Source organism: Ailuropoda melanoleuca, chromosome 14, assembly GCF_002007445.2.
Source record: "Ailuropoda melanoleuca isolate Jingjing chromosome 14, ASM200744v2, whole genome shotgun sequence".
NCBI lineage: Eukaryota > Metazoa > Chordata > Mammalia > Carnivora > Ursidae > Ailuropoda > Ailuropoda melanoleuca.
The window spans coordinates 14490015-14509146 of NC_048231.1; the positions used below are offsets into that span (position 1 = coordinate 14490015).

Sequence of the window (19132 nt, forward strand, 5' to 3'; positions counted from 1 at the left end):
TGGAGGGCTGGCCTGTGGCCAGAGAAAATGAGGAACTATAATCAAGGAAACCCCATTATTTTGGCTTTGAGTCATTTCTCAGGGCTCACTCATGATTATATGAGAAAAATGCGGGGGGGGGGAGTTCCTAAAGGATAATCTTTGCACCAAAAACACTATAGAAAGACAAAAGTCCAAGTGCACTGCTCATCTGATCTCACCTTTTTAGGCCAGGGGTATCTGTTCCCAACCTCTCTCTCTCCCCACAACCCCTTCTCCACCTGCCCGATAAGTGTTCGTGTTCTTTCCTTCTGTCCGTGTTCCATGAGGAAGAAAAAACAATCCTCACAAGGAAATGCCTTAGGATCCTTAGACTGGAACTGTTTCTTGATGCACAATCACCTTCTCAAGCAGTTACTGGTATGGTTGCTATACTGTTAGAGCTCAATAAATACTCACAGATGAAGACACTTTACACCACTGCCTCCAAATCAAGTCCCTTGTGTAGCTGTGATTTAAACAGGCCCATGGATTTTCGGAGATGCACTAGCCCTGGACCCTTCTCCCCCTGACATGTCCCCAGACATTACCAGATCTGTGCACGGAAAGGTTCGAAGCAGAAGTTGCTGGGAAAGTTCTCTGAGGTTCAAGGAGAGGTGTGTAGCAATACCGAGTTCCTCTTCCTGTGACTGCTGTCTTCTCTCCTTCTATCTCTGTGTTTCCTCTGTGTTTGAGAAAGAGGAGACTTGTAAGTTTCAAGACATTTCAGCAGCCAGAGAAAACCTCTGTCTGCTCCTCTGCAGGGTGGCTGACTTGAGAAAGGAGAGAGGGGGTGGGGAGATGAGGACTTGCCCCCCGCCCCGAAGCCTGGCTACACAATGGGGATGGTGTATTTATTTACTCAGCCCTTTCCTACAGGCAGCCAGAACAGCAGCCATTTCATTTTGCACTCAGGAAGTGTATTTAGTGGTAGCTTTCTTTCTTTTCCTGTTAGTTTCCTGCACGAGGACCTCAGTGTCTTCTCAGGGGAGCAGCTGATAAGAAGGATGTCGTCGTTCGAGTGGAGACAGACAAACATATTTCCCGTCTCAGACCCGGACCCTTCAAGGGCACAGAGCATTGGGCTTGGGTGTGGAAACCAAAGAACCTGACGGGGACGCCTATTTCCCTGGTGCCGTCTTCCTCTCCCTACGGGGACACAGTATTAACATCCTCCACTTGTGTCGAAGCTCACACTTTTCCAACGTAGCGTCCCGCCGTACAGAACCAGAGCTGGAGGCACCGTATTTGGCATAGCCGGGGAGTTACCTTGCAGGGCTAATACGAGGGGGCAGCTTTGGGTTTAACATTATGTTCGGGGGAAATTATACGAACAGTGTAGGCTTACCCTCGGTTGGATTCCATGACTAGTCCCTACTCACCCTACAGATCTCACCTTCGAAGTTACTACTGCCGAGGAACCTCTGACACCTCCTCTCCCAGCCACCACGGAGTTGGGCGCTCCTCTTATACACACAACACTTCCTCATTGGATACACACATCCCACATGTCAACTGGCTTTGTGCCTACCCCTCCTGTAGCATGTCAGCATGTGATACCAAGAACCACATCCATGCTGGTCATAGCTGCCTCGCACAGGGCCTGGCCTGCGGGAGTTCCCTAAATATTTAGTGAATGAATGAGTCAGGAGTTGTCTCTAGGAGCAGCCCCGCCACCCTACTCCATCATTTATTCTGGGGTGGTGCTCTGGGAATTATAAAAAAGGCATGTGCTAATTACCATATAATGATCACTAGTGGTTACAGTAATTAGTAGGATAAAGCACAGTGGCGGAGCATGACTAAATAAAGCCCTCCGCCAGTGGATATGGGCCCATCCCTGCACCCTGAATCTGGAATCCCACTGCCTGTCTCTGTTGGACTCCCCTGGACAGAGTTACTCCTTTTGGGGGAAGTTCTGTTTGGCGTGGCCAACACTGGGGACAGGGAGAGATCAGTTTCCTCTGAGTCAGTGAAACCATTCTGGTTGGGATATTAAATTAAAATATGGGGCCAACGGTGGCCCTCAGGCTCTGACACAGATTTCCCTTTAAGGGTCTGCACTGAGTCATCCCTTCTCCAAATTATAAATAAATAAATAAATAAATAAATAAATAAATAAATAAATAAATAAAGCTAACTCCTCCAGGATGAGCAATAGAAGCAAAAATTCTTTCCACTGGGGCCAACATTCATGGCCTCAGCCCCCACCCTGGGAACAAGAGGGCAATCTGAGAGGGGAAAAAAAAAAAAGACTTTTCCTTCCCATTGCTTCCTCCCTCACAAGCTCTGGGCCTGTGGCTTCCTGTTACTGAGGGGAGGTGAGAATGGAGAGAGAGAAAGAGGAAGAATAAGCAGAGGGCACAGTACTTTGATGGCCCCAGGCTGTGGGGGGAGGTGGAAACTGGGAGGAAGGATGAGGAGATGTGAAGAATCCCTGTAGATTCTTCGACACTTCTCGCATCCCAGACAACCGAGGCATAGCCCAGTTGCCAGGACACCGGGGAAGCAGAAATGCAGTCAGTGGGAGGTAATGACAGCAAAGGAGCAGGCCGTGTGGGAGCGCTACAAACCGCTTAAGACTGAGGGCAGCCCAGAGGAGGAGACACTGAGTGTGAGACCTTGAATTGGGAGGCCCACACTCTAGTTTCAGCTCGGTCATCAATTTAGGGGAGGACCTGAAGTGAAAGATGAATGTCAGAGATGTGGCTTAATCAGCTAGCAAGGGGATGGGCAGATGTTTGTGAGATGCCCTGAAATCTCTAGATGAAAAGAGTTGCCGGGAAAAGTTATTGTGTTGAGTGTTCCATCACATGGAAGCCAGAGCCTCTCTAAGCTCCTGTACTGGAATCAGGAGCCACAGTATTTTCATCTTGGGTGGTCCAGTCCCTAGGGATCTACTTTCTAACAACCTTAGCTGAGGACAGGGTCATCGTTGAGGTCCGTAAAGAATACAACCAGAAGGGGCGCCTGAGTGGCACAGTCGTTAAGCATCTGCCTTCGGCTCAGGGCGTGATCCCAGCGTTCTGGGATCAAGCCCCATCGGGCTTCTCTGCTGGGAGCCTGCTTCTTCCTCTCCCACTCCCCCTGCTTGTGTTCCCTCTCTCGCTGGCTGTCTCTATCTCTGCCAAATAAATAAATAAAATCTTTAAAAAAAAAAAAAAAAGAATACAACCAGAAATCTCATCTCTGGAGTATTAGAAATTCTCAGCCAAGCTCTAATACTTTTTCTGTGCAGATAGATCCTGGCAGGCCTCACTTGCCTAGAGGGGTGTACAAGCTATGACCTGATCATGCTTCTCTCTCTCTGTATCTCTCCCAAACTCTCTTTCTCCTCTCTTTCTCTTTTTCCCTTGTACATAAGGCCACTTAGAAACGTTGACTCATCAAGGGACAGTTGGAGATTCCAAAATGATCACCCCAGTTGTGGCTCTCCATCTCCAACCACTCAGCCTTTTTGTTTTAAAGGAAGTGGTTAAAACAGACCCTTTCTTCTTTTTATTTGGCAGGTATGTGACCCTGGCATTCTTCTCAATTCAATACATTGTATGCTTTCCTATAAATACTTCCGCCCCACTCCCTTCTCTGGTTTCTTTCTGCAAACCATTCAGACTGTCATTCCAAAGGGATGTTAGTCATTGAGCAATTCAGTAAAAGTATATTCCCCTTCCTGATCTCTTCAAAGTTAGCAGGCTGTCTAGACTCATAATAAGACTTTAACCCAAATCTGCAACAAGTACTTACCTGTCCTGAATGACCTAAGCAGCAGCCACCCCAGGTCACAATTATCACAGGAACAGACATTATTTTTCTGCTATTGCACAAAGTGGACAAAGGTTGTCTAGCTGATGCAGAATGGATCATTCGATAAAGCCAGAGCTGCTTGTAAACAAACAATCACGAGAATGGGCATGTAACTGGTAGGTATGCTTTAGGAGGAAAGCTGAGCCAAATCTATGGTATCACAAAGAGCATGGGTAAGATCAACATGGACTCATCTTTGAAATCCCCAAATTCTAGGATTTCAATGTCATTTATAAACTTCCTGTAGAAATAAGCTTAGTACTGATAAAAAGGAATATTACGTCACACTGTAAATAATAAATGCATGACTTTCTTATCCAGGGAGGGAATATAATCAGAATACAGTAAATATGGGGGCGCCTGGGTGGCTTAGTGGTTAAGCGTCTGCCTTTGGCTCAGGGTGTGATCCCAGCGTTCTGGGATCGAGCCCCACATCAGGCTCCTCCGATGGGAGCCTGCTTCTTCCTCTCCCACTCCCCCAGCTTGTGGTCCCTCTCTCGCTGGCTGTCTCACTCTCTCTGTCAAATAAATAAATAAAATCTTAAAAAAAAAAAAAGAATACAGTAAATATGTGAATTGCAGAGCCATATATGAGTGAACCAGCCATTTTTCAACCCTGGTCCTATGTCACCATCCCAGGCCCCTCTCTTAGTTGCAGGGATTTCATTTCACTAGGCTGGAGTAGGATCCAGGGATCTGTATGTTATTTTTGCAAAGCTCCCCCGAGTGATTCTGATTCATAACCAGGTTTAAGTTCCACTGCTCAGATAACCTTTTCTACAAGGTTAAAGACCATCGAATGGCCTATGGGTTTGACCCAGCCCAGTAATCCCTATGAGCCTAATTGTCCAATGGCTTGGTTAGAGACAGGCACGGCTGGTATCCTTGTGACACGGAACAAACTCCAAAGCGACCTTTAGACTCTGGATCCACTGATCAAATCCAGTAGTACAACAATCCTCTGGTCCTTGACCCATTTAGAAACTTCTCCAAGATTTGAGACTTGCCCACCACAGGGATGAATCAGTGGGGCTTTTTAGAACATGGTACTACCTTTGGAAGGAAATATTCAGATTTGCTTACCAGAGTAAGGTGCAGACTTCTTGAAACATTTCCCTTGTGGCTCTTTTTGCAGTGTTTAGCACAGTACATTCATTTGTGCATTCAGTAAATATTCATTGATTAAAAATTAGATATGTGCTCTATCTATGCTGATAGTTTGTTAGTGAGGATATAGATAAGTAAATACGACAGTGTTAAAACAGACCAGATGTGGTCTCTAGCCTCTTAGGTGCCTAACAGCCTCTCAAAAAAAAATTTCTTTTTTAATTTTATTATAGTGGCTGAGTACAGACGAACAGCCATCCCAGGAAATTCTACCTAAGGGTCATTCCACCCTCTTAGGAACAAAACATTTGAGCTCTTCAGAAGAGATAGCTAGCCCAACATCAAGAACAGTAAAATAAGATTGCCTTCTTTTCTTTTTAAATGTACCTAGAAATGAAAGGTAGAAACGGACTTCCAGAGGACAAATACTATGCCTTATTCACCTTGGGCTCCCTAATACCAGATACATACAGTACCTTGCTCATGGTAAGTGGTTTTGAATGAGAACATGAATGAATGAAGCTTGAATCTCAGTTCTGCTACTTACTGTACGTCCTGTACAAGAAACAGAATCATTCTGACCCTCCGCTTCTTCATGATTGGGACAACAACTACCTTGTCCACTTGATATAGGATTAGAAATCACATGTTTAAAGAGTCATCAGCACTGTGACTGCCATAAAGCAGATACTCAACAAATTGTGGTCATGGTACTTAGTTGTTACCCTGACAATAGGTAACCAGAAGTTTCTAGGAACAATTTGCATGGTCAAACCGACACCTAGTGGTGCAATCTTAGAACACACACCAAAAGTACATCCGTTGCTGTTTTGAAACTTAAACTGAGGAATCACGAGGGACAACGGAGCACCTGCCTCACACAAGCAACATTATTTCATCCTTATCAGTTATTTTCAATCCCGATTGCATATTAGAATGACTCTTGAAGCTTTTAAAATTTATGGATGCCTGGAGTCCACCTTCAGAGATTCTGACTTAATTTGCTGGAGGTATGTATGGCACAGGCTGCAATATTTTTTAAAAAGCAATTTTCATATGCAACCAGGCTGAGAACCACAACAATAGACCTATGAGATCATTATGCTTTCCATGGTACAAATTATCGAAGTAAAGCTCAGAATGGTAAAGTAACCTGCACAGAGTCTCAAACATTATTATTATTATTATTGCTCAAACAGTAGCAGAAGGAAATTTGAACTCGAGCACATTATTTTTCTACCACATCACGTCGTCTTTGCAAAGACTTTTAGAAGTCGGATGTGCTCCGCTTAGCTTTTGTCTGTGAGAGTCTCAAACTTAGGGGCATTAGGGAATTCCACGACCCTATGGGGTGAAGTACTCCAAACAAAAGTTTGGTGGTGATGGGGTAATACGGTCCAATGAAGGCACTGATTTCCTGAATCCTCCCTCTTCCCAGAGCTTTAAACTCAACTGCTCTGGTGATGGATAAACGAGCAATGTGAAGTTATTTGATTCTGAAGTAAACAGCTACAAGATAAATTTAAAACTTTTTTTCTTTTCTGAGATCCTGAATATGTTAGAGAATTTACACAGATTGAATTAATCATCTATTATTGAGTTTCAGGAAAGGGCTGCCTGTACCACTACTGCACTTACACGTCCGGCCAAAACTGTTGAGGTGATAGATATCAGCAGGTAAATGAAAATGAAAGGGTCTAAACCCTAACATGTAAGACTGTGTCTTAAACTGACCTCCCACAAAAGTTCTAAGGGGATGGATGGACGATCTTGAAAGGTGTACAAAACATAACCTCTTCCAAACCCATCGTGTAGAAAGTGCCAGTTCAGCCCAGGCATGCAAAATGAACGGGACCTCATTGGGTCAGTGAGGAGGGCTGTGGCGTCTTACAGAGATGGGATCCAGGCCACTGCCTGGCTCCGTGACTTGCTGGGATGATTTCCCTGAATTTTGAGAAATGTTTCTTTGGTCGGTGCTGGGCAGCATATGGGAGCAGCCTGAGGGTGCTAAGGTTCAGCCAAGTGGGCAATATTCTAGAAACCCACCATGTGAAAAGCCTACATCAGGGGTCACAAACTGTCAGCCCAAAGACAGAATTTGGCTCACAGATGTGTTTGGCACAGTATTGGCTTATAGTGTTTTTCTTTTTCTTTTTTTTTTTTTTTTTTTTTTTTTTTTTTTTTTAAGAGATGGGGGAGGGGCGGAGGGAGAGAGAGAGAGAGAATCTCAAGCAGACTCCACGCCCAGACGCGGGGCTCTATCTCAGGACCCTGAGATCATCATCTGAGCAGAAATCAAGAGTCAGACACTTAACCAACTGAGCCACCCAGGCGCACCCCCCTTTCTTTTCTTTTGAGAGAGAGAGAGCCAGCGGGGGGGGGAGTATTTTTAAGTTAGTTGTCAATATTTAACATTGGGGAGATTTCATGTAAAAATCTCAATTTTTTGTGTGAGATGTAATGTAGAGAGCCTTGACTGTCCTGGTCACCTACCATATCCTCAGTCTAGAACTGTGCCTGGAACATAATGACTGTTTAATAAGTATTTTTTGAATAAACGTTATTCAAAAACAGTCCTATAAGAGGAATTATTATCTTCATTTTACAGTGAACAAAAGAAATATCAGAGAATTCAAGTAATTCACCTAAGTTCACGCAATTGATAAGTAGCAGAATATTTGGACTCAGAAGTTTGACTCCCAAACTGGCGTTCTGTCCATTGTGCCGCACTGCTCAGTGTCCCACACTGGTGGGCCTTTCAGAATCATAAAAAAGCTTTCAATTTAGACTTTTTAGAAACAGCTTTATTGAGATATAATTATATACCATACAACTCACCCATTTAAAGTGTACAATGCAATGGTTTTTTGTATATTCACAGGGTTGTGCAACCATCACCACAATCTAATCTTAGGACATATTTGTCTCCCCTAAGAGAAACCCCCTTAGCAGTCAATTCCTATTCTCCTCTCCCTCCCCATTCCCATTCTGTCAGCCCTAGGCAACCACTAATCTACCTTCTGTCTCTATAAATTTGTCTGCCCTGGAAATTTCATATAAATCGTACAATATAAAACTGGCTTCCTTCACTTAGTATGATGTTTTCAAGGTTTAGCCATGTTGTACCTTGTACCAGCACCTCATTCTTCTTCCTAATAATATTTTATTGTACAGATATAGCAACTTTTATTTATCCATCCATCAATTGATGGACAATTGAACCGTTTCCTCTTCTTTGCTACTATGAATAATGCTGCTATGAATATTCATGTCAATTTAGATTTTTGCTATTTCAAAAGTTAGTCATTGTAATGTTTTGTGTTAAAAGCAATCATTTAAGTGCATACATTAAAAATCTACCATCATTTTTTAAAATACAGTTTTGGCACTTTATTTTTTAAAATAGAGCTGGAGTCTCAAAAACGTTAGAGTATCCAGCTCATTCATTCTTGACCCCTGAGAGGGTCTGATGCTGCCTCCAAACAGACAAGTCCAGTTTATTCAACTACAGAAAAAAATTCCTCAAAGTAAGAGAAATTGTCTTATGCTTCCTGGTGCGTCCATGATGGGTAAATAACACATACATTTGGTGAGTATTTGCTGACAATACAGATCATCAGGAAATGAGGGTAGGGTGGTAGGATTAAGTGATGACCAATAGGAGATTGTGGAAGGACAGAGAGTAAATTCTAAGACAGATGCTTTCCTTTTGACCCACAAGCCCCACTTTGCTATTGGTCTGGTCAAGAAGCTTGCTGCGGATGGTGATTCACTAATGGATGCTAACTTAGATGTGAATCTTGGTTGAAAAATGGAAGTTTTCTCTAGATCTCAACTAAGAGAAGGACAGCATGGTGTTTCTCCCACATGCTGGGCCAAACAGAAGCTTCCTTTTATTTTATTTTTATTTTTTTAAAGTAAGAATTTTTTTTAAAGATTTTATTTATTTATTTGACAGAGAGAGGCAGTGAGAGAGGGAACACAAGCAAGGGGAGTGTGAGATGGAGAAGCAGGCTTCCCGCTGAGCAGGGATCCTGATGCGGGGCTTGATCCCAGGACGCTGGGACCATGATCTGAGCCGAAGGCAGACACTTAACAGCTGAGCCACCCAGATGCCCCTTTTTTTTATTTTTTAAAAGATTTTATTTGAGAGAGAGAGAGCTCGCACAAGCGGAGGGGAGGGGAAGAGGGGGGTAGGGGAGGGACAGAGGGAGGAGAGCAGACTCCCCGCTGAGCAGGGAGCCCCCACAAGGGTGGAGCTCCATTCCAGGACCCTGCAATCATGACCCTTGTCTAAGGCAGACACTTAACCAACTGAGCCACCCAGGTGCCCCCAGAAGCTTCCTTTTAGATCAGGATAGGGAGTTGTCACTTGTTTAATCAACCAGTGGAGTTTCATGAATGTTGTGGCAGAAGAAAGTGAGAGGAAAGATGAAAAGAGGAACAAGGAAAAGGAGATAACTGAGAAGAGAATGTCCTTCAGACATCTCAGTCAGGAGGAACAGGCAAGGCTCTTTATAAAGGATTTGTGACACTCTTGGGAGTATTTTGTCATTATAATATTTTGTTAATATCAATGGATCAGCAAAAGCATGAGGGTAAGGAGAATGGATGTCCAGCTTCTATATTGCAATATAACAAGTAAACCAATTTAGAATCAGGAGAGGAAAAAGGAGCTGTCATGGACGGCTACCAAGCTCATTCCTTCCTCCAGCTTTTCTCCTGTCCTTCCGCTCACCTAGAAGGTCTTCCCTCCGCTCCTCAGTACTATCCAAGTCCTGTGCGTGGCCTGAGATGCAAGCGAGCTCCTGGGTCTCCATGACTACTCCAGCACCTCCCACCCCAACCCCGACTCCTACAGCACATCTGCTGGGTGTCACACATTTCCTACTAGATCAAGCATATTGTCTTTGAAAGATCCTTAAATGTATGTCTTATAAAACCCCTTGTAAACTCCTCGAGCACAAGGGCCGTTTCTTCTGCGGCTGCTACATCTCCCACAGTGCGGACCTTCTAAGAGACCTCTGTTTGGCCTTTCTGACTGACTGAAGAGTTCACTTGGGCTCTCTTGTTCTTGCCAGCAATGCAGAGTGCACAATAAAGCCCTTTCACTGGGAAATGACAAAGTCAAAGCTAGAGGGACTGAGAAAGTACTCGTACAGAATTCTTTATTGTCTCAAATGCCTCTTGGTAGCCAGATCCCAGAATCCTCCTGTTTAATAGATGTGGAAATAACCCCAATATACATGACGGTGCTTTTTGGATTCCTATTTCACTTGGATGGAATGTGTAAAACAATAAATAAAAACGTGGGCTACAGGAGTTAGGAAAAGGAAAGATTTTCTGTTATGCAGTTAACTGATACTCCCCCCAAATTCTTTTTTCCCTGTATCCCATAGCTGTGAGGCATTCATAGTGGAAATTATTGCTTTTTATATTGCTGGTGATAACAGTGCCAATAGAAGAGAATGTGATTAGGGGAAGAAAAAGGGAGCGACTCACATTGCCTGTGTTTTCATCTCTAAATGTCCCGAAGCTTTTTAAGGTGTAAATAGCAATCAATTTTTAGAAAAGAAAGCTGGAGTCACACTACTTTGAATACTGGGTCTCTCCTCTTCCATAGTGATTTTTAAAAATTTTTTATTATTATTATTATTATTTTTTGGTATCATGTTGAGACAGGGAAATCGAAGGGACCCCACACACAAAAAAAGCTGGTTTTATTCTTTGCTCCTTTTCCTGTTTCTATTCTTGCTACGACCTGCACTCCCACTCTGCATCATGGCTTCTAGTACAAATAATGTATGTCCTCCTTGTAAAGGTCAAGGAGTTAATGATTTCTTTGGAATCTTGCAGCACAATAGATAGTATCTAAGGACTGACCGGGTGGGGTGGTCATGTACGTTTTTCAAGACCACTGGCTCCAGACACCAAAAACCCCGGGTCCAGGGCATAAGTGATCTATGGAGGACACCTGAGCACTCATCCTTGTTTTGACCAGTTCCCGGTTGCTGGAGAGGACTCGTAGACCAAACTACTGTCCTCAATAAAACCACCAGACCCCAAGCAAAGACAAGACTCATGCTCCTTTTCCTTTCGGAGTCTCCCAAATGCTCCATCTGTATCTGCACTCTCTATGCCTTCAGTAAACTCTGCTCTCACTTCCTGCTGCCTCGATTTTTATTTCTATCCTGCGTGAAGCCAAGGACCCTCTTGGTTGGTCCTGCAGGACCCCCTCTGAGTCCTTCACCTGGCCTGCCTACATCAGTATGCTCATACGGAATCCCATCTAATGAAACCTATACAGTCTGCAACTCTGCCATCATGTCTAAATCTTTAACGCGTGACGGTATGTTGAGGTTCCTGAGAATTGTTAATCGGCATTGTGAAACTGCAGTGATGCTTCCAAGGGATCTCAAAGTATTCATGCCCACCTATGTGGTGCAAGGGAAAATGATCATGCCAGCTTGGTCTTCTTGTAACACTCTTGTAAAGAACTTGCTCTAGAACAAGACTAGACTTGTAGATTTTTTTTAAAAAAATCACCTAAGCCATTTCTTTCCTAGACAAATGGTATTCTAGTTTGGGTTTCAGAGGGCTCTTTATATAGCTTGCAAAGGATGATGGGTCTTTTAATATTTCTACTCTAGTAAAATGTGGAGCTCTGACCTATAATTAGTATATAACCTTTCTAGGGTATGGAAAAATACGCTCAATCACCTAATATGATGTCAATTTTCTTTAACCCTCTGTGTAAATGGTGCACATTAAAAAACCAGGACTACTGTTAAACAGATTTTTCTTTATAAACATAATGACAAAGAGACTGTACAACATCAATTTAAAAAATAGAATGTGACTAGGTCCACTGCTGTCTGTCTTGAAGCAAGAGGTCTCATCCTAGAAATGATCACCTTTCCTTCCAGGGGAAGAGGACATGACCCTGGAAAAAATCTCTGAATATTTACCCAGCTAGAGGTCCGGGCTGTCAGATCCAAATGGTCCCATCATAATCCTTTTTTCCCGGGCAGTGCGCAGATCTTTCACAGAAGACAACTGACCTCTGCTTTTTGTGTGTAGATCCAGGACTGGACTCTGTGACCAGGGATTTGGTGTGTGGGGCCTCACGGGCTGCAGAGAAATATTAACACATGAGTGCCTATGCTGAACATGTGGTCTCATGCAAAAGGGAGACCCAAAGAGAAAGCCTCTTCAGCCACGGTTTATCAGAACAGTTCTATGAACAACTATAATATATAAGAAAATAGAATTTATCACTTCAAGGCCTGCCCTCCTTTGACCCCAGTCAGAAGCCTAATGTGGCAAATATTCCTGAATTTCCCACCCAGAGGGCTTGGGCATCTGTGTGATAACCTTTGGGTTAGCCCGCGTTTTTTATGTCTTTACTATTATGCAGAAGCAGCAGCAGCGATGGGACACTCTTGGAGCTATGACTAAAAAGACTTATTCCTGGGATGTGCTGAGGAGGTGGGTTCACTCAGGGTGAACAGCCCCTGGGGACATAGCACTGCTCTATTTCAGCCCCATAAACCAGCGTGGGGATGGCCAGGGATGAGCTTGTACCTAGGTTACAGCATGCTCAGGAGTCTAGGTAGTTCTAATACCAATCAAGGTTTCTGCCTTACTCCATGGGTTAATAAGAGGGATGTCCTCCGTGGAGAAAAAAGGACCCTCACACTCTGTTGGTGGGAATATAAATTGGTGCAGCCCCTGTGGAAAACAGTATAGAGCATTCCTGAAGAGTTAAAACTAGAACTACAATATGATCCAATAATTCCACTACTGGGTACTTACCCAAAGAAAACAAAAACACTAACTTGAAAAGATACATGCACCCCTATGTTTATTGCAGCCTCATTTACGATAGCCAAGATATAGAAGCAACCTAAGTGTACATCAATAAACAAATGGATAAGGTGTCACACACACACACACACACACACACACACACACACAAACTCTCACAACTCTGAGATCATGACTTGAGCTGACATCAAGAGTTCGGAACCTGACCAACTGAGCCACCCAGGCATCCCTCAATTTACAATTTAAACATCTTTCCTTGTCATTCTTTTTAACAATTGCCTATTAATAGGCATTTGAATCATTTCCAATTTTGAAATTATAAGCAATCAACATCTGTGTATCTTTGTACACATGGGCGAATATTTTATTTTTTAAAAATTTTTTTTAAGATTATTTATTTGAGAGAGAGAGCACCAGAGAGCACTAGCAGGGGAGGGGGGGAGGGTCAGAGGGAGAGAGAGAAGCAGACTCTCTGCTAAGCAGGGAGCCTGACAAGGGGCTCAATCCTAGGACCCCAGGATCATGACCTGAGCTGAAGACAGACGCTTACCCAACTGAGCCACCCAGGATCCCCTAAAGATTTTATTTTTAAGTAATCCCTATACCCAGCATGGGGCTCGAACTTACAACCCTAAGATCAAGAGTTGCATGCTCTATCGACTTAGCCAGCCAGGCCGACATGGGTGAATATTTCAAAGGATAGAGTCCTAAAAGCACAATTACTGGGTCAACTCAGAGTTGACATTTGGGCTGAATAATTCTTTGTTGTAGGGCTGTAGTGTACGTTGCAGAATGTTTGTTGGCATCTCTGGCCTCTATCAGTTATATGCCAGTAGCAACTCCCCTGTTGTGACAACCAAAAAAAAAAATGTCTCCAGACAACTCCAAATGTCCCGTGGGAGCAAAATCACTCGTTGAGAACCATTGCCCTGGACATTTGTTTTCTTTTATTTTCCTTTTATTTCACTTTTTTCCTATTCCCCTTTCAACAACCTCTCATATTATCCTGCCTTTGTGAAGGAAAAGTACTCAAAGGAACTTGTGATTCAGTATATATCACCTGTGAGATAATAGAAAAAATATATATTGATCTTTCCCACCACCCATTCCTGGCATAGAGCTACTGAAACCCTTGTAATTTCCTAATAATAAGAATACTAATACTTGTTCTAATATTTGTCTTTGACCCCTTCCTTGACATAGGGAAAACCTTTGTAACCTTCTTTTTTTTAAGATTTTATTTATTTATTTGAGAGAAAAAGAGAGAGAGAGAGAGAAAGAACGAGCCAGGTGATGGGACACCTGGGTGGCTCAGTCAGTTAAGCATTTGCCTTCAGCTCAAGTCATGATCCCAGGGTCCTGGGATTGAGTTCCACATCAGGCTCCTTGCTCAGCGGGAATCCTGCTTCTCCCTCTGCCTGCTCTGCCAGCCGCTCCCCCTGCTTGCGCTCTCTTTCTCTCTCTGACAAATAAATTTAAAAAATCTTAAAAAAAAAAAAAAAAGAACGAGCCAGGGGAGGGGCCCAGAAGTAGGCTCCCCACTGAGCAGGGAGCCCAATGTGGGACTCGATCCCAGGACTCTGGGATCATGACTTGAACCAAAGGCAGACGCCCAACTGACTGAGCCACCCAGGCACCCAAAACCTTTGTAAATTCTTAAGTGGTAAGTGCACCTGGAGCATCTTTTGGTCTATTGAGGTAATCCGAGACAGGCTTCTGGGTTGGGGCTGGTCACCAGAAAGACCAAGCCATGATTAGAAGCTTGGGATTTTCAGTCCACCCTCCTCCTTTCGAGAGGCGAGAGGGGCTAGAAACCGAGTTGAGAATTAATCATGCCTGTATGAGGAAGCCTCCATAAAAATGCCAATAGTATGGAGCTCAGTTTCTGGTTGGTGAACACATCCACACCAGGAGTGTGACACATACTCCAACTCCACCAGGACAGAAGCTCCTGCTGTCAAGACCCTCCCAGACCTCCCCCTATGTAGCCCTTGGTCTGGCTGTTCATCTGTCTCCTTATCATATCCTTAATAAACTGGTCAACAGAAGTGTTTCCGAGTTTTCTGAGCCACCCTAGAAATTAATTGAACCTGAGGAGGGGGTTGTGGGAACCTCACAACCCCTTTGATTTGTAGTCAAACTGGACAGAAGTTCAGGGTAACCTGGGGACCTACTACTTATAATTGGCATCTGAAGTAGGGTGGGAGCAGTCTTGTGGGCCTGAGCCCTTAACCTGCGGAATCAGATGCTATCTGTAGGTAGATAGTGTTAGAATTTAGTTAAGTTATAGGACTCCCAGCTGGTGTTGCAGAGAATTGCTTGTTGTGGGGAAAAGCCCTCATGTATTTGGTGACCAGAAGTGACGGAAGTGAAGTGTTGTGAATGTTCTGTAGGCGAAGGGTAAAGGAGACACATAAAACAGACACGGGAGGAGGAAAAAAACCGGGTTTTTCCTTATACAAGACGGGGGGTGGGGCGCGCCTGGGTGCCACAGCGGTTAAGCGTCTGCCTTCGGTTCAGGGAGTGATCCCAGCATTATGGGATCGAGCCCCACATCAGGCTCCTCCGCTATGAGCCTGCTTCTTCCTCTCCCACTCCCCCCTGCTTGTGTTCCCTCTCTCGCTGGCTGTCTCTATCTCTGTCAAATAAATAAATAAAATCTTTAAAAAAGGGTGGGGGGGAACGGAGGTTTTTCTAATACATCACCCTCTGTTATTGAGACAGGGAAACTGAAAGGACCCCAAGAAAAAAAAGCTGGTTTTCTTCTTTGCTCTTTTTCCTGTTTCTATTTTTGCTACGACCTGCACTCCTGCCCTGCATCATGGCTTCTAGTACAAATAATGTATGTCCTCCTTGTAAAGGGCAAGGAGTTTATGATTTCTTTGGAGTCTTGCAGCACAATAGATAGTATCTAAAGGCTGACCGGGTGGGGTGGTCATGTACGTTTTTTAAGACCACTGGCTCCAGGGCATAAGTGATCTATGGAGGACACCTAAGCACTCATCCTTGTTTTGGCCAGTTCCTGGATGCCTGAGAGGACACATACACCAGATCACCAACCTCAGTAAAAACTCCAGACCCCAAGCGAAGATGAGACTTATATTTTCCGAGTTTCCTAGACACTGCACCTGCACTCTCTTTGTCTTCAATAAACTCTGCTCTCACTTCCTGCTGGCTCAAGTTTGATTTCTATCCTTCTTGAAGTCAGTCCTCTTGGCTGGTCCTGAGGACCGCCCTGGGTCCTTAGACCCAGACAACTGATGTCATTATGGGCGAAAGTATGTTCCCCTCCCTCCCAAATTCATAGGCTGAAGTCCTAACCCCCAGAACTTCAGAATGTGATATTTAGAGATAGTCTTTAGAGGGGTAATTAAGTTAAAATGAGGTCATTAAAGTGGACTCTAATCCAATATGACTGGTGTCCTCATAAAAGAGGAAATTTGGACACAGATTTGTCCAGAGGAAAGACCATGTGAAAACAGGGAGAAGACAGCTTTCCACCAAGACAAGGGGCCAGCTCTCAGAAACCAGCCCTGCCAATACCTTGATTTCAGACTTCTAGTCTCCAGAACTGTGAGAAAATAAATTTCTAAGTCACCAAGTCTGTAGTATTTTATTATGACAGCCCTAGCAAACTCATATACCCTCCCAGTGTATTTGAATTTTAAATAAAGAATGAGTGAAAAAGTCAATGATTGATCCAAAGGAATAACTATCTAACAATGGATTTTGGCAGGGGAGATAATTTGGGGCATTTTCCTGAGAGGCTTCAGATCATTCTATGTAAACTTAAACATGGAGTTGGCTTTATTCAACTTGTTTTCTATAGCAGCTTCTCTGATGAACAATTATTAACTTCTATAATCTTAGTGTCAGGTTCCTTTGATGTTTTTTTTTTAAAGGGGAGTTCTATTGATTCAAAAAACCAGAAGAGCAAGGCAGGCAATGATGGAGATCACGAAAAATGAGATGAATTTGGGAAAGTGAAGTTTGTTGCTTAGAAAACACCATATCTTTTTTAAACCAGTTTTTTTTTTAAGATGTTACTTATTTATTCATCAGAGAGAGAGAAAGACAGCGTGTGCACAAGCAGGGGAAGAGGCAGGGGGAGAGGGAGAAGCAGGCTTGCCACTGAGCAAGGAGCCCGATGCCGAACTCGATCCCAGGACCCTGGGATCCTGATCTGACCCAAAGGCAAATTCTTAATGGACTGAGCCATCCAGGTGTCCCTGAAAACACTGGGGTTTTTTGGTTTGTTTTTTGTTTTTTTAGATTTTATTGATCTATTTTTTCAGGAGAGAGAGAGAGAGAGAGCGTGAGCACAAGCAGGAGCAGCAGCAGGCAGAGGGAGGAAGAGACGCCCCTCTGTGCAGGGAGCCCAAGGCTGGGCTCCATCCCGGGATCCTGGTCATGACCCGAGCCGAAGGCAGACACTTAACGACTGAGCCACCCAGGTGCCCCAAAACACTCTATTTTTAATCTAATCGCACAAGTGATTTGTCACAGCACTCCAGCTGGTCTTAAGGGTTAACTTGCTTCAAGTTAACACACTCCTTGCTTGCTGACTTAAGGCCCTTCATCTGTAACAGAACGAATTTACTTTCTTCGAGATTTGCAGGCTACTAGCCTTGGGGAATAAAGGACCAGGCCACCACAGAGACCAGCAAGTCCGAAGCCCCCTTAGCTTTTTAATTAGCCCAGTAATCTTTTAGCAAAATGTTATTCTTTTAAAGTGTCACAAATGACTTTACTGGCTTCTCTTTGCACATCTGTAAAACTTGTCCTCCTTTGCAGAAAGAACAGAGTACTTACTCTTGCACAACCCCTGGGCATCAAGGAACCAGAATTCTCTTTTTTTTTTTTAAGATTGATTTATTTATTTGAGAGAGAGAGACTGCTTGCACACGAGTGCCGGCGGAGGGGCAGAAGGAGAGGGAGAGAAAGAATCTCAAGCCAACTCCCCACTGAGGATGGAGCCTGATGCAGGGCTCCATCTTACCACCCTGAGATCATGACCTGAGCCGAAATCAAGAGTCGGATGCTTAACCTACTGAGCCACCCAGGAGCTTTGGAATCAGAACTTTTTGCACAGCCTCCGAGTACCAAGATAACTCTAGCTGGCATCACTGCGTCTGTAATCAGGAAATGTCACAGACCACTGCACTCCTTTAATGGATTAAACCCCTTTAAAAATCTTGGGCCAAGCAGAAGCCTGGGAGTTGGCCTATTCAGGTGGTCAGCCTCCTGAATAAAGCTCACATTCCTCTCCAAAAAAGATTAAAAATATTCTGAGTATTGGCCTTTCGAGTGATGGGCAGCCAAACTTGGGCTTCAGTAACGAACGATATATGTTTTATGTAGAAAACCCAGAATGTACAAACAAGCAAAGAAGAAAATAAAAGTCACGTGAATCCCACCATCCAAAGATAATCACTATTAAATATTGTGGCATAAAGACTCCCCAACTTTCTTGAGTAGTATGTATTTCTAGAAAAAAGCAACAGGCCTCAGTGGAGTCACTTTTGCTAAAACCCACCATGCTTCACCACCTAACCTAATTGTACTTCCAGCCACTCCCAGCAGTGGATTTTACACCAATTAGTCTGGAATTTCCAGATCTGCACCAATGAGGTAGTCTGCATAAGACCCCTTGCCTTCCCCTAAGGGAAGGTAACCTTACCTGAAATAATCCACCCTTTTAACTTCTTTGTTCCACCTTCTTTCTGCCAGTAAGAAACCTGCCATTTTGTACAACTTGGAGTTCCTTGCTACTTGCTATGGGATGCTGCCTGATTCATAAATTGTTGAATAAAGCCAATTCGATCTTCAAATGTATTCAGATTTTGTTTTTTTAACAGTTTGGATGTATGTATGGATAGATAGGTACACACATACACATTACACATATGTAAATGTCCCCCAAATGGGATCCTACTACAATACTTGTCTTTTTTTCCCCACCCAGTGATACATTAAGAACATTACTCCATGTCATTCTATTGTATTTCTGAAGATGGTTATTAATATCTACTCTTATAGTGAGAACTAAGTAGCACCACAGGAAAAGTGATGAAATTTAAAATAAGTTTCCAGAAGACACCTCTCAGTCACAAGGGAATCTCAAAGACAGATAGCAACAACATTCTTTGAGAAAATCACAAAATTGTGAAAAAAGAAAAAGATGAGGTCACAGGAAGAACTGGGAGGAGGAGATGTTTGTACAGGATGTGGAAAAGATACATTTATAGTCCTCTTCTGAATTTATACCCTAGTTTTGTGAGCCAAGGAGCACAGCTCAACCCCCTAGTTCGCTGCAGGATGTGTCCCTAGTCTATTGAAAACCTCTCCTTCTGAAAAGGCAATTAAAGCTCCCAGT

The 19132-nt window shown here is 43.6% G+C and overlaps 1 protein-coding gene across 3 annotated transcripts in view; it reads right to left on the reverse strand.

Moving 5' to 3' along the window:
* Nucleotides 1-569: 569 nt before the first annotated feature.
* HEATR4 (HEAT repeat containing 4) overlaps nucleotides 570-19132 on the reverse strand; it is a 57154-nt gene continuing 38591 nt past the window's right edge. Inside the window, exons 18-19 of one of the 3 annotated variants that reach the window (XM_034642989.1) lie at nucleotides 11898-12060; nucleotides 570-703 (exon numbers count right to left, since the gene is read on the reverse strand). In XM_034642989.1, coding sequence (XP_034498880.1) covers nucleotides 11902-12060 — 159 coding nt within the window. In that variant the 3' untranslated portion in view covers nucleotides 570-703; nucleotides 11898-11901. Of the gene's footprint in view, nucleotides 704-9155; nucleotides 12061-19132 lie in introns of those variants that run through there. The other 2 variants (XM_019794611.2, XM_034642990.1) reach the window with 2 other exon arrangements.